This window comes from Limulus polyphemus, unplaced genomic scaffold (genome assembly GCF_000517525.1).
Source record: "Limulus polyphemus unplaced genomic scaffold, Limulus_polyphemus-2.1.2 Scaffold510, whole genome shotgun sequence".
Taxonomy (NCBI): Eukaryota; Metazoa; Arthropoda; class Merostomata; order Xiphosura; family Limulidae; genus Limulus; species Limulus polyphemus.
This window is the reverse complement of record NW_013666120.1, coordinates 446,198-458,617: the sequence shown is the minus strand read 5'-3', so window position 1 is coordinate 458,617 and position 12,420 is coordinate 446,198. Positions and strand designations below refer to the sequence as shown.

The 12,420-nt window shown below is 34.2% G+C and overlaps 1 protein-coding gene across 3 annotated transcripts in view; it reads right to left on the bottom strand.

Moving 5' to 3' along the window:
- Nucleotides 1–12,420, bottom strand: part of LOC106458761 (tyrosine-protein phosphatase non-receptor type 4-like) — a 72,417-nt gene that overhangs the window by 15,590 nt on the left and 44,407 nt on the right. For 2 of the 3 annotated variants that reach the window (XM_013918310.2, XM_022385073.1), the window contains exons 5-6: nt 4,372–4,526; nt 2,093–2,183 (exon numbers count right to left, since the gene is read on the bottom strand). In XM_013918310.2, coding sequence (XP_013773764.2) covers nt 2,093–2,183; nt 4,372–4,526 — 246 coding nt within the window. Of the gene's footprint in view, nt 1–2,092; nt 2,184–4,371; nt 4,527–5,649; nt 5,875–12,420 lie in introns of those variants that run through there. The other variant, XM_022385074.1, reaches the window with a different exon arrangement.

The following is a 12,420-nucleotide window of genomic DNA, read 5'->3' as shown; positions in this document are numbered from 1 at the left end:
CTTGCGCGAAATTCAAAACAAAGAAACAAACTCTTTCAGACGGCCGTGCATCTTCTCGCACAAGGGCTGTTTGTGCGTCCATAATTTTGAAATGATAGATCAGAAGAAATGGGGGTGAGTAATCAGCAACACACATCGACAATTTCTGGACTATTCTAAACGAAAAGTAAGATTTAACTGTCATTCGAATAACGCACCCTGGGCCACAAGGTGCGGAGAGCTTTTTTTATCTTTGTTATAATGGGACGCGAACCATGGTCCCTCAGATTCACAGCCCAGCACAATGAATAATAAACCACGCCTCCTACAAAATTAGTCGTAAAATATTGAATCAGCACATGTGTGGAGTGAAAAGAAAAGTACTAGTGCAAGTATAAATACATAATAAAAATCAGACCTAAAATAATAAAAAAAGCTGTTGTGAAAGTGTTATAATTGTAATAACTGTATATTTCTCCCCTATAAAACATTGAATTAGCACATGTGTGGAGTGAAAAGAAAAGTACTAGTGCAAGTATAAATACATAATAAAAATCAGACCTAAAATAATAGAAAAAAGCTGTTGTGTGTTGCTCATGTGTATCTATTGGAGGGGATTGCAATACCTCCAAACATGCAAGTAGTGTGCCATGGTATAATTTGGACAAAACTATGTGCCTTAGTGCTACACAGTGGTTGTTAAACCAACAAGTGAGGCATACTGTCTTCTGTGTGGCAAGCAGGCAGCTGTTGGCCAGATCATGATTCACCCAGCTGGTAGGGATGATTGTCTCCATACTGCTTTGCAACTACGACTCATCAGCACTCCAACTTCCTGCTGAAATAGTCAGTGGCATGGTAAGTGCAGCATAGATGGTCAACAGTAGGTTAATGTAAAGGTTTCTTCTGTCACACCAAATCTTAAAATTCATTTTTGGCTTCCAGCCCACCTGAGATCACTAGTTGAGGACTGGAGCAACAATCAGGATTCAGTTCAGTGTCAGAGTCTCAGTCATCTGTTGGTCATGCAAGTCATAATAAACAGCTGCCCTGCTGACTTACCTGGAGCACTAGGGGAAAAGCCAGTAGTGAGATGGCGTGGATGTTAAAGGATGGGATCATCCAACCCTCCGAGAATTTATGGTTAACACCAGTAGTGATTGTCAGGAAGAAGAATGATAGCCATTCTATGTTGACTTCTGCCAAATAAATGCTATGTTATACGTTGATGACTTCCTGTTGCCACAGATGGAAGAACGTCTAGATGCACTGAAGGGTGCCCAATGGTTCAACGCACGAAACCTGGCCTTCAGATACTAACAAATCAGACTGGACGAAGGAGAGCAAACCCAGGACTGATTTTAGCACTCGAGATGTGTTTTTTGAGCTTAGAGTCACGTTTTTCAGACATTGCAGTGCTTCATCTACCTTTGAAAGGCTGTTCAAGCTAGCACTTAAAGGTTTGCAATGGGAGAGGTGCTTCGTGTAAGTGTATGGTGTCTTGGTGTTTGGCCCCAGTGTTTGATTCTGCTATAATGAACCTGCCCATGATATTTTAACCGATACAGATATCAAGATTAAAGCTAAAGCCCGAGAAATATGCACTTATGCGTAAATCAGTAGAGTTTTCCGATCATATGGTGGGTAGAAAAGGCATCTCGATGGATCTTGTGAAGATTGCAGAAGTTTAAGACTGACTGTAACCCATAATGAAGTAGGAAAATCGAAGCTTCCTGTGGTTCATGTTATACCATCAATGCTTTGTGGCCAATTTTTCCAAAATAGCAGCAATAGAAAATGTTATAACAGGATTTTTATCTTTCTGGCTTTAGTCTAACATGTTGTATGTATTTATTACTTTAAATGTATTATTTCTGGATTAATCTAATAACTTTTTTCTCCTGTCTGTTTATCTGCATCTCTTTACATGTACAATAAAAGTTTTAGCTTTACTTATTTCTTAGGAAAAATAAAAAAATTATTATAACACACCAACTTCTTTTTAAAACTAAAATTTAGGTAAGGTATTTTACTTATGCTACATCAATACTGAGTTACATATCTTATGATGAATAAATATTCAAAGTACTGAATTGCTTTTATGGAAACTTACACGGAGAGATATCCCTGTAACGATTTTTTCGCAAATTTTCATGTAACTTTGCAATTTCTGTTGTTTCTCCTGGCTTCCTTCTATAGATACTCTAGTGTAAAAAAAATAAAAAAACGTCAAGATTATAAATTATTCGTTCCCATGAAGTATCTTTAATAAGAAGTAACCCTTCTCAAAGATGTTTTTGATCAAAAGTTCAATTATCAGCATCTTAATGTAGTGTGTAATGTATGCAAAAGTATGAGAAATGTGTATGTAAAATTTGATAAGGTTTTTCATACCGAATCATAAAGTGAACTTCTCAAACTTTGAAATGTTAAGATATCTGGCTTTAGAATGGCTATAGAATCGTGTTTTGTAAACAAATACCACATTGCTCACTCTCATATGAAACGTATTCATTTTTTTTTTCAGAGACTTCTGGATCTTTGTAATCCAATTTTCTGACTGCTTGGCTATAGAGAGAGTTGAATTACTAAGAATTTTAGAGTTTTCAAACAAATTTGTTTTCTGTTCTGAACGTGTCAAATCGTGCTAGTGAAGTTTCTTTCCTGTTCCACTCTCTTTAGTTTGCTGATCCTGTGTGTGTGTTTGTATGCAAACTTCTATTTCAATACATTTCATTGTTAACATTTTACTTTTAACTAAATATAGTTGTTTTTTTTACTTTTCAATTTTCTGCGTTAATTTTCGTTTAATTACAGCACACCGAAATGACTGATTTTTATTTTAACTTCCCACCTATCTTGTCTCTTTTATTCCACCTGTAACAAATTACAACACGTGTCCTGTGGTATATCCTCGAATTTTCATTTATTGTGAAAATCAGTTAACTGTGTGTTAAGTTTATCCTTTGCTTACCACATCGTTAACATAAAGCTTAGTGACCATTTTTGAAGATGAACATTGCTTCTCATGTAACATTTATTAATAGTAATTTTATTTGTTTGACAAAGTTTGTGTCGTTCCTTAATAGCCCAAATACATAGCATTTGTCTTCAGTTTGCTCCACATTCAAATCATAGAATTTACCAATAATTGCACATGTGAACACAAACAATCCGTTTATTAAAATGTACCTTTCAAGCATTTCGTACCAGTAACGCGGTCTGAATCGTGTAATTTTCTTAACGGAGTTCATTGATTTTGATATACCTGAAAATTAATTCAATAAAATCTTTAGTAGTTTACATTTCCCCTTATAACCGTGTTCAGCTTCTATATCCTAGTAGTCAAAAACAAATCATATGCCCTCACTTTTAAAATATACGTTTAGTGTTGTTCATATACGCTTCTCTAAATATATAAAATATTCCTCACAACAGACTGTGATGCTCTCTTGTAGAAATCTTGGGATTTTCTCATGGTTTTGTTGAATTATGTTGCCATAGGACATTATGTCAGGAAGCATCAGTTTCGGTGCTAATATATAGCGATTATCATTAAAAATTTACTACTCCTATATACCTTTCTTATATTAAAAGTAAAAATAAATGTTCCTAATTAACAGTTATTTTAAAATGTCAATAAATGTTCTAAAATTTACAGACTGTTGCCGTTAACTAAAATGTTGCCAATTTTTAATTTTTCCATCGCAGTTCCTCCTAGTGGAAGTGTTACAGATGCAAGTTCACTTTGCCTATTATGAAGTTATGCATATCAAAGAATAGCTTTCGGTTGCTCTTCTGCTACAATTCAAAAAATCGTATTGGATGTTACTGTTCCAACTTGTAGTAACACACTGATTGCCAGTTGCCATGTGCCCAAAACTACCTTTACTGACGAATGTATAAAAAAGAAATTTAATGCATCGTTCCCAGCAGATTAAAGATACTTGGGCATAATTTTTGTAAGGTCTTAAAAAAAGCGTGCTCAATATCCTATACAGTGTATATTGTATCGATTAATGTAAGTTTTTGTGGTTCTTAATAGACAGAAAACAGTGAATTGTTGTTTATCAACTTATGACAGTTTTTGATAGCCAAATGATGTCAGTCTGAATTCTTATTACTCACGATAGCCAAACTCATTTTCTAGCCTAAAAGTTTAAAACAAATAGTACCCTACTATAATTGTAAAACCATTGTAACATAATTTACATTGGAAGCCACTAATGAATATACAACTTTTTTCAAGGGTAAAAAGTAAATATGTAGAAAGGCTTTCTGGCCCTCTTGAAATTCGAGTTAAAAACAAATAAGTTATTATTGGTAACAGTGTAACAATTACCCTGGATGGACAGACGAATGGATAGATAATAAGACTCAAATTCTACTTACTTCAAACTTAAATATAAGCGATTCATCCTCCAGACCTTCACTAAGTAAGACTATTGAATCACTGAGGGTATCTCGCCGTGGTAATCGGGGAGAGGCATTCGTCGTTTTGGAAAACTGAGAGAAAGCAGCGTCTTTTTCTTCTTCTCCATCATACACTGCAGACAAAAGTTTAAAATGATATTCTTGAATTGGTCGACCAAAATGTATCAATCTGAGATATGCTCTCGAAGTGTCATCAATTTTACACAGAAATACAATTTTTTTGCTTGTGTCATCCAAGAATTGAGCAAATTTCTTGCTAAATTATACGAAATAATATTAAGCTAGCAAACTGTAGTAAAATCTATGAAATGTGTAATTATTCTAAATGTTTAATATGCGGAAGAAAACATAAATAATTTTCTAAGTCAGTCCATAAAACGTAGTAAAAAAAAACCCTTCAATTCTTTAATTATTATAATGGAAACTAAGGAGAATAATACGAGTAATCACTGCAAGTTGATCTTTAAATGTTGTGACCTTTCGTCACAGAATGATCGATTCGATGGGCAGAACCAAAACAGCTGTAGTGACGTGAGGCTTTTCTTCGTAAAGCTATACTTGGAAGATTAAAAAACATCAACAAGCAGGGGTTCAGAAATGTTATACGAAACGTGTTCTTTTTTGATGACGGACCAATGCGCTTCTTTTCCCGTTAGATTTTCTTACGACATCTTCACCCTTATGAATGAGGAAAAAACTACTTCCATTACTTATTTTCAAGCTGTTCTTTGAATGATAAAACGCCTTTTTTTGGGGGGGGATACTGAGTTTATTTATTTTTACGTTAAAATGTTATTCTCAAAGCTACAAACAAAATAGTCTGACTAATTGTTATAGAAACTAAAAAAGACTAGGCTAAATATTTCTCTGTACTTCCTCCAAAATGATACTGTTCTTCACTAATCCACGTGGCGCCAGTAGTTTGCTCAGCGCCAGCGCGTGGCGCCTTTGGCTCGTCATTCGGCAGTGCAACACAGACAACAAGACGCCTACAGCTTCTACTATGTATTTCTTGAGATTATATACATTCAAAGCTTTTGTTTGTCTGCAAAACTATCGCTTTATTAAGAGTAGTGCAAAACATCAGAAGTTATTTCAGCGTGAAGCGATAATATTCTTAGCAAAAACTAAATACAACCTGTGAATGATTATCAAAAAATACAACACAAGAATAGTTAAAGTAAATAAAGATATTTAGAAATATTTTTACCAAATAAGTTATTCAAAATCACTTACAGCAATGTGAGGCAAAGAACAGGGGGACAAGTGGCAAACACCCAAACATGCAGTAGCAACTTTCGCAAATTCTTTTGTTACAGAAACGGAACCGTTGTAACGTACTCGAACAACACGCCAACATCTCGCATTTTACCTATCTGACCTCTGTCGCTCACGCTGAACAGGTGCTGTTACTGCTGTTACCATAGGAACAGAAACGCCTACTTTCGTTGTGTTAATGAAGATTGAATAGTGAGTATATAGATTTTTGCACAGACTTATTCGCATACGTGAATATTAGTTTATAGTAAATATATCTAATGATAGTATAAAATAGCTTCGTAAAAAAAGAAAGCTCATGCCTAATCAAACTTCTTGGATCGTTAACTGCTATTACCTGTAATATATGTAAATTCATTTTTTTCTGTAATTTTGACTGTTTAGTAACTACAGTTGACATAATTTAAGCGCACATGTTTGGAGAGCTACTCCAACGAAAAGATAAAGCAAACCGCTTGATCGATCAGTAGAATGTATAAAATCATGAATGAAACAACTACTACCTTGATCATTTCTTTTCAGACAAGTTATGCTACTATATGATTGCCCCAGTGATACATGGGTATGTCTGCGGACTTACAACGCTTGAAATCGGGTTTCGATACCCGTGGTGGGTAGAGCATAGATAGTCACCCACCACAGGTATCGAAACCCGGTTTCAAGCGTTGTAAGTCGTTTTTTGGCACAATGAAGTATAAAATCTTTATTACAGTTTCAGCCGATTAGTTTCGGTAAGAGAGCTATCATCATTCGAGACTTGTTTGTGTGATTGTAGTTAAGCATAAAGCTACACATTAAGAGCATAGATAGCCTAATGTTTAGCTTTATGCTTAACTACAATCACACAAACAAGTCTCGAATGATGATAGCTCTCTTACCGAAACTAATCGGCTGAAACTGTAATAAAGATTTTATACTTCATTGTGCCAAAAAAACGTTGTTTTTGTTTTTCACTCTTAATACTAGTTTGATATTTAAAAGCCCTTTCGTCTTGTGACGGAATTGTCATATTTTTTTGAACAGAAACACAGGAAACACTGAGTGTCCCTGCGATTAAGCATATCCAACTACTTTTTATTTTCCTGATAAAAGGTTATCTAGTATAAGGCATTGTTTTATATTTCCTATAAATATGTTTGATATAACTTTAATAAATAAGATAATGAATGAGTTGAAAATCTAAATGCTGTGGATTGGGAAATGACTACTTTGTGTTTCGAAGAAACCACGTACTTTTTCTTGTTTTGAGCAGCAGCATTTTCTGTCGCTTCAGAGCGCTTTGAAATGCTATAAAACAATATCTGCCGATGCTTAAGATTTCGATATATTAGTTTTAATGTTGTTCTATTTTTACCCCAATAATAACGGAAGTAAATTTGAGTTTTTTGTTGCAATAAGGTTTGAATTATGTACATAATTCGGATCACGAAACCGGAAAAATATTCCCAGTGTTTTCACTAAAGTATTTTTCTTTTAGTAATTCGATCGCCAGGAGTTTTTACGGATTTCGAAAGTTCGGAAGAAATGTTTGTTAATCCATATTTAACGATTTTCCAAACACCAACATCTCCATACAAAACTAAAATAAAAAAGAACCACACGTGTTTTCAGAACGGCTAAATATTCTAACAGTAATCCAAACTTTGTACAGCGAAAAATAGCAAAATAACGTTTGAAAAGAAATGATTGTCAATTAATGTTAAAATAATTACAGTGAAACATATTATAAGATTTGTTGCGTTATAAATTAATCACAAGAATGCAAGATTATTTTTGTTCACTATAGAACGTTTAGACCCATATAAAAACATTAAGATGAATAATTGGACATTTGGGAGATTTAAGTTCGTACCTTGATTCCAGAGGATTTTTTAGCACTTAATCTAATATCCTTGGTTTTAAACAACAACGAATTTTCTATCGTTCTAAAGACCCATCTGTGAAGATTAAAGTCAATTTGATTTTCCACTCGAAACTTCCTAATGCTTGCTTTGGTAAGTAGTTCGGTTTTTAGTTATAAGCTTTTAGACCTGCCGCTGAGCCACTGGGGAGTGAATAGTTCGAAAACAGAACAGTTTATACGATATGACAAACACTAGTAAAACTAAAATTGCTTTGGTTCCTGAATACCGTGTCATAACACAGTCAGTTATGTAGAGAAGTATTGGTTTAATAATGGACTGACTTTCTTACTTGAAAGGCTGGTCGTTGCCTAGCGATTAGCATGCCCGGATTATGACTTTGTTTTCCACAAAAACGCGCTCCGCATTTTGGACCATAGGTATACTATAAGATGGACGATCGGACAATAATTCAAAAGCTGGTTGTAGGTTCTGTTAACCCTTCCCTCTAGTCTATTTGTTTAAAATTAGGGATGTCACACGCGAGTATCTCTTGTGTAACTGCGCAACAATATTCGAAAGAAATTTGAAGCATTACTAATAGAAATAGTATGTTTGCTACACAGTCACGTATTGAGTAGGAACGTTGCCAGAAATTTCTTAAAACGATTTTTAAAAAAGTATTTCCAGTACTTGATTATTTCAATCGTGCTTCCGATTTTGTAAAACTGCTGCTTTAGTGTAAATGCTTGAGAAGTACAGGAAGGATCCTTATAATTAGATAGTCTAAAAATAGTTTTCCTTTATTAGATTAATGATGCTTAACAGAGGAAATCGCAAAAGATTTTAAGGAAATATAATATGGAATTAATGTGTAATGTTATCATGAACAGACCGTGGTCAAGATTGATTTCCGAATAACTTTGTTTCCACAGGAATTAACAAACGCAATATCGTTTGCGTGATTTTTTTCGTGTTGCTAAAAATATTAGCTTCCCGCCAGAGGTAATGAAGAAGAAAAATCGAATAACTCCCCTGAACATTCACAACATAACTGAAATTGACTATACACATGCATATTGTATTTGAACTTGAGACGAAAAGTTGGCAGCTTTCCAGTAACGCACGTGATGTCAAGTTCATGAACGATGTTGATGTTATAATTATGTTTTCGCATACTTTAGGGTCATTAAAATATACATTCATTGTTAAATCATTTCGTTAAAGTTCCTGGTTTATGTGTTTCTCTGAACAGGAAACAAAATAAATAACTAAAATTGATTTTTATCAGAATATATATTATAGATAATACATAACCAATATTCAGCGGGTGTATTACCAGTGTCTCTAACATTAGGTGTTCCTGATTATAACCTGAAATCAAGTCAGTTAACTTCAACGTGTAATTCAAGGGTACAAACATGGAAAACGAATCTATAAACTACTGTACAAATCCGTTGTTTCAGAAAAAGACAACTTTTCTACATACCCAAGGTCCCCTGGTGGGTCAGCAGTAAGCTTGCGGACTTACAACTCTCAAATTCGTGGTTCAAATCCGCGCTGTGGACAGAGCGCTTATAGCCTATTGCGTAGCTTTACGCTAACAAAAAAAAACAACAGAAAAGCAAGCATACCGAAAACATATATATTCTCACGTGTTTAAAGCTTTACTCACGTGAGTACAGTTATTCTTCCTTCAGCGACCGTTACGAAACTGAAAAAAACTGTATTACTTCAAGAATTCTAATAAAAATTGTATGAATTGTAGGGTATTGAATTAATTATCAAATAATATTAATTTATTAACTTGCGATCAGCGCTATCTACCTATTTACATCAAAAATAGAAATCAACCCAGCAATGACTATAGCTAATTAAATATACTGTTCTTACTTATAAAGATTAGAATTCGTTGTTTCATCAGTTGTGTACTCTGATATTTTGGGCTGTAAACCTCTACGTTATCTAACGAGGTTAGACCCACTTCGTATATTTAGGTTAGTCCTAAAACCATATACTGTTCTTACTTATAAAGATTAGAATTCGTTGTTTCATCAGTTGGGTACTCTGATATTTTTGGCTGTAAACCTCTACGTTATCTAACGACGTTAGACCCACTTCGTATACTTAGGTTAGTCCTAAAACCATATACTGTTCTTACTTATAAAGATTAGAATTCGTTGCTTCATCAGTTGGGTACTCTGATATTTTTGGCTGTAAACCTCTACGTTATCTAACGACGTTAGACCCACTTCGTATATTTAGGTTAGTCCTCAAACCATATACTGAGCTAACAATGTAAACCAAACAAATAAAGAGTATTATGATAATAATAACTAGAAAATAATAAAACTAGATATATTGTGGATTCTAAACAATATCGTTAATGAAAATAACAATAACGAAATAATAGTTTGTATCTTACTAACGGAACATGCAAACAATAGGTGTCAGTTTCAAATACTGTATATAAAGCAAACCTTTCATATTGTGACCAATGAGAATCCATTAAAGCTTCCGACGGTTTAATTCAGAGAAGCCTGTTATCTGAGATAAACTACTACGACACGTGTTACCGTTTAGGCACGACAGTGACAATAGCACAGCTAAAAACTAATGTCTATGAAAATAACAAAAAATAGTAAATACGAAATTAAGTGAATACCCGGATCGTACGTAAATACCTAGAATATTGGTACTGTAATTAAAATATAACAATGTCAAATTTAATTTTAAAAACTACGTTCAACATACTATGAAGTGTCTAACACAATTAATCCAATTTTACCTTCGTCACTCAATAAACATATGAAGGAGGCAATAGGCAGTAATAAATAAAAGTTAAATATCCTGTAAAAGCTGAAAAAGAAAACGTGCTAAAATTCGAGAAAGTTCAACAGTTATAATAATAATAAGACATAGGAAAGAAAGTTACAACAATGGTAAATATGATAAGTTAATTTAACTTAACAAACAATGTAATGTTATACCATACATGGAACTGTTATATAGTTATTATTAAATATGTATAGTAAAAGCTTAAACCAAAGGAAGACAGGAGACTTGTAATGTTCTAAAGATAAGGTGTACCTAATCTACACCACAAGACTTCAGGGGCAGTCACAGATGAGCCAGTAAAATGTTTAGTCTGACTGGACTTAAATACTACTTTTCACCAGAAGGTGAAATGAAACAATCACTATTCGTTACATATGTGGTTGAAAATATTATATTTACCGACTGTTCTTAAGTGGAATTAGCGGTATTGCGAATTTTTTAATATTTTTAATAAAAGTGAAGCGACCAGAATATGATTTACTAATTCTAGCATTTAACACAAGTAATTCACCAGCTATTCTGAGAAAATATCCTATCAATAGAGATAACGGTCTTGTGAAAAATGTAGTTAGTTAATAATGGCTGGAGACGGCTTAAATGGGTAATGAAGAAACTCTTCATTACCCATTTAAGCCGTCTCCAGCCATTATTAGTCTGAAAGTGGGTTCCTCGTCATCGAATGTAGTTAGTTGTTTTTTACTCTGTTGCCTCTGTGGGTTACGAAGCTGACGACCTGGGTTTGAATCTGTGCAACACCACAAAATAATTGCTGTAGTATAACCTTCATGTGCGTTATAAGAATGACAGTCAATTGCTTAAGGTAGAGGGTGGGTGGTAGGGTAATGCTGACTGGTCCTCTTTCTTCTGGTAAGTGGTTCAAAATTAGGGACAGTGCCAGATAGCCTTAATAGTTGTGCCACGTATTCAAAATACAGATTCTATCTTTTTATGCCAATATGATATGTCCGGATAATGACTCCTGATTCTACAAGTACTTTCTGGATCATTGAATTTTTGCTTATGGATATATAGCAAAAACTTAATAAGTATTGGTCAGCTTAATTGCTTCTCCAGTTAATATATCACTAGACTCAGTTTCCTTAGTATTTCAAGAATGACTAACATTTCAGTGTATTTCATCTTTTATAACTACTTTGAGATATCTAGCAGAAACTGTAGATCTCTTGAAAATCTGCTGGCGACTACCAACATTCTGTTGTTTATTGAAGGTTTGCCACGGTCTTAAAACTCTTACTGTTTTTCTAATAGACGTTTTTTTGAAAACAGCTTCGAAATTTTAGATACACAAATTTAAAAGTTTTAAACCAAACGAAAAGCAAGTATATTCAAAGTTCGTCTATATTAGTAAACAGCTCAGTTAACTATATGAATCGTCTAACTCAGGGGTCACCAAACTACGGCCCGCGAGGTCAGTTCATCCGGCCCGCCGCTGCACTGTGCCACAAATGAGCTAAAATATAATTGTTTATATGGAAATATCAGAGACTGTAGATAAACTTACTATGTAGAAAAAATTAAAATAAGTGTAAGTAAAACTGTCCAAATTTGTCCAATCTGATTTTTGCATCTGACAGTAATATACGTTTTTAGGAAAATCAGTGAAATAAAAAATTCGGCGACTTTTTTGCGACTTTGGATATCAGAGCGCTTTTCGTGTAAGTACCTGCAATGAGAGTTCATTCCTGCAGTCGCCTCTGCGCGCATTGTTGTAAGACGATACAATGCTTACAGGCAATTGATACAAGTAGTGTGACGAGTGTGCGCGGTTACACAACTTTGTGATAAAGAAGACGTGTGCGTGTATTGTGTGTGCTTCTACGTATATTTGTGTGTTGTACATATGTGTTTATATATTTATATTTAAATCTGGAACACTGGTTCAATACACGAATTAAACCCGAACAGGCGACTTTTTGCAATTTTGGATATCATAGGCTTTTTGTTTAAGTACCTCCAATGAACTTTCCAAGAAAAGTGATTACGAGCCTGCTCCAGCGATCGTGTTTTGACTTGCATTGCCGCGTTTAAA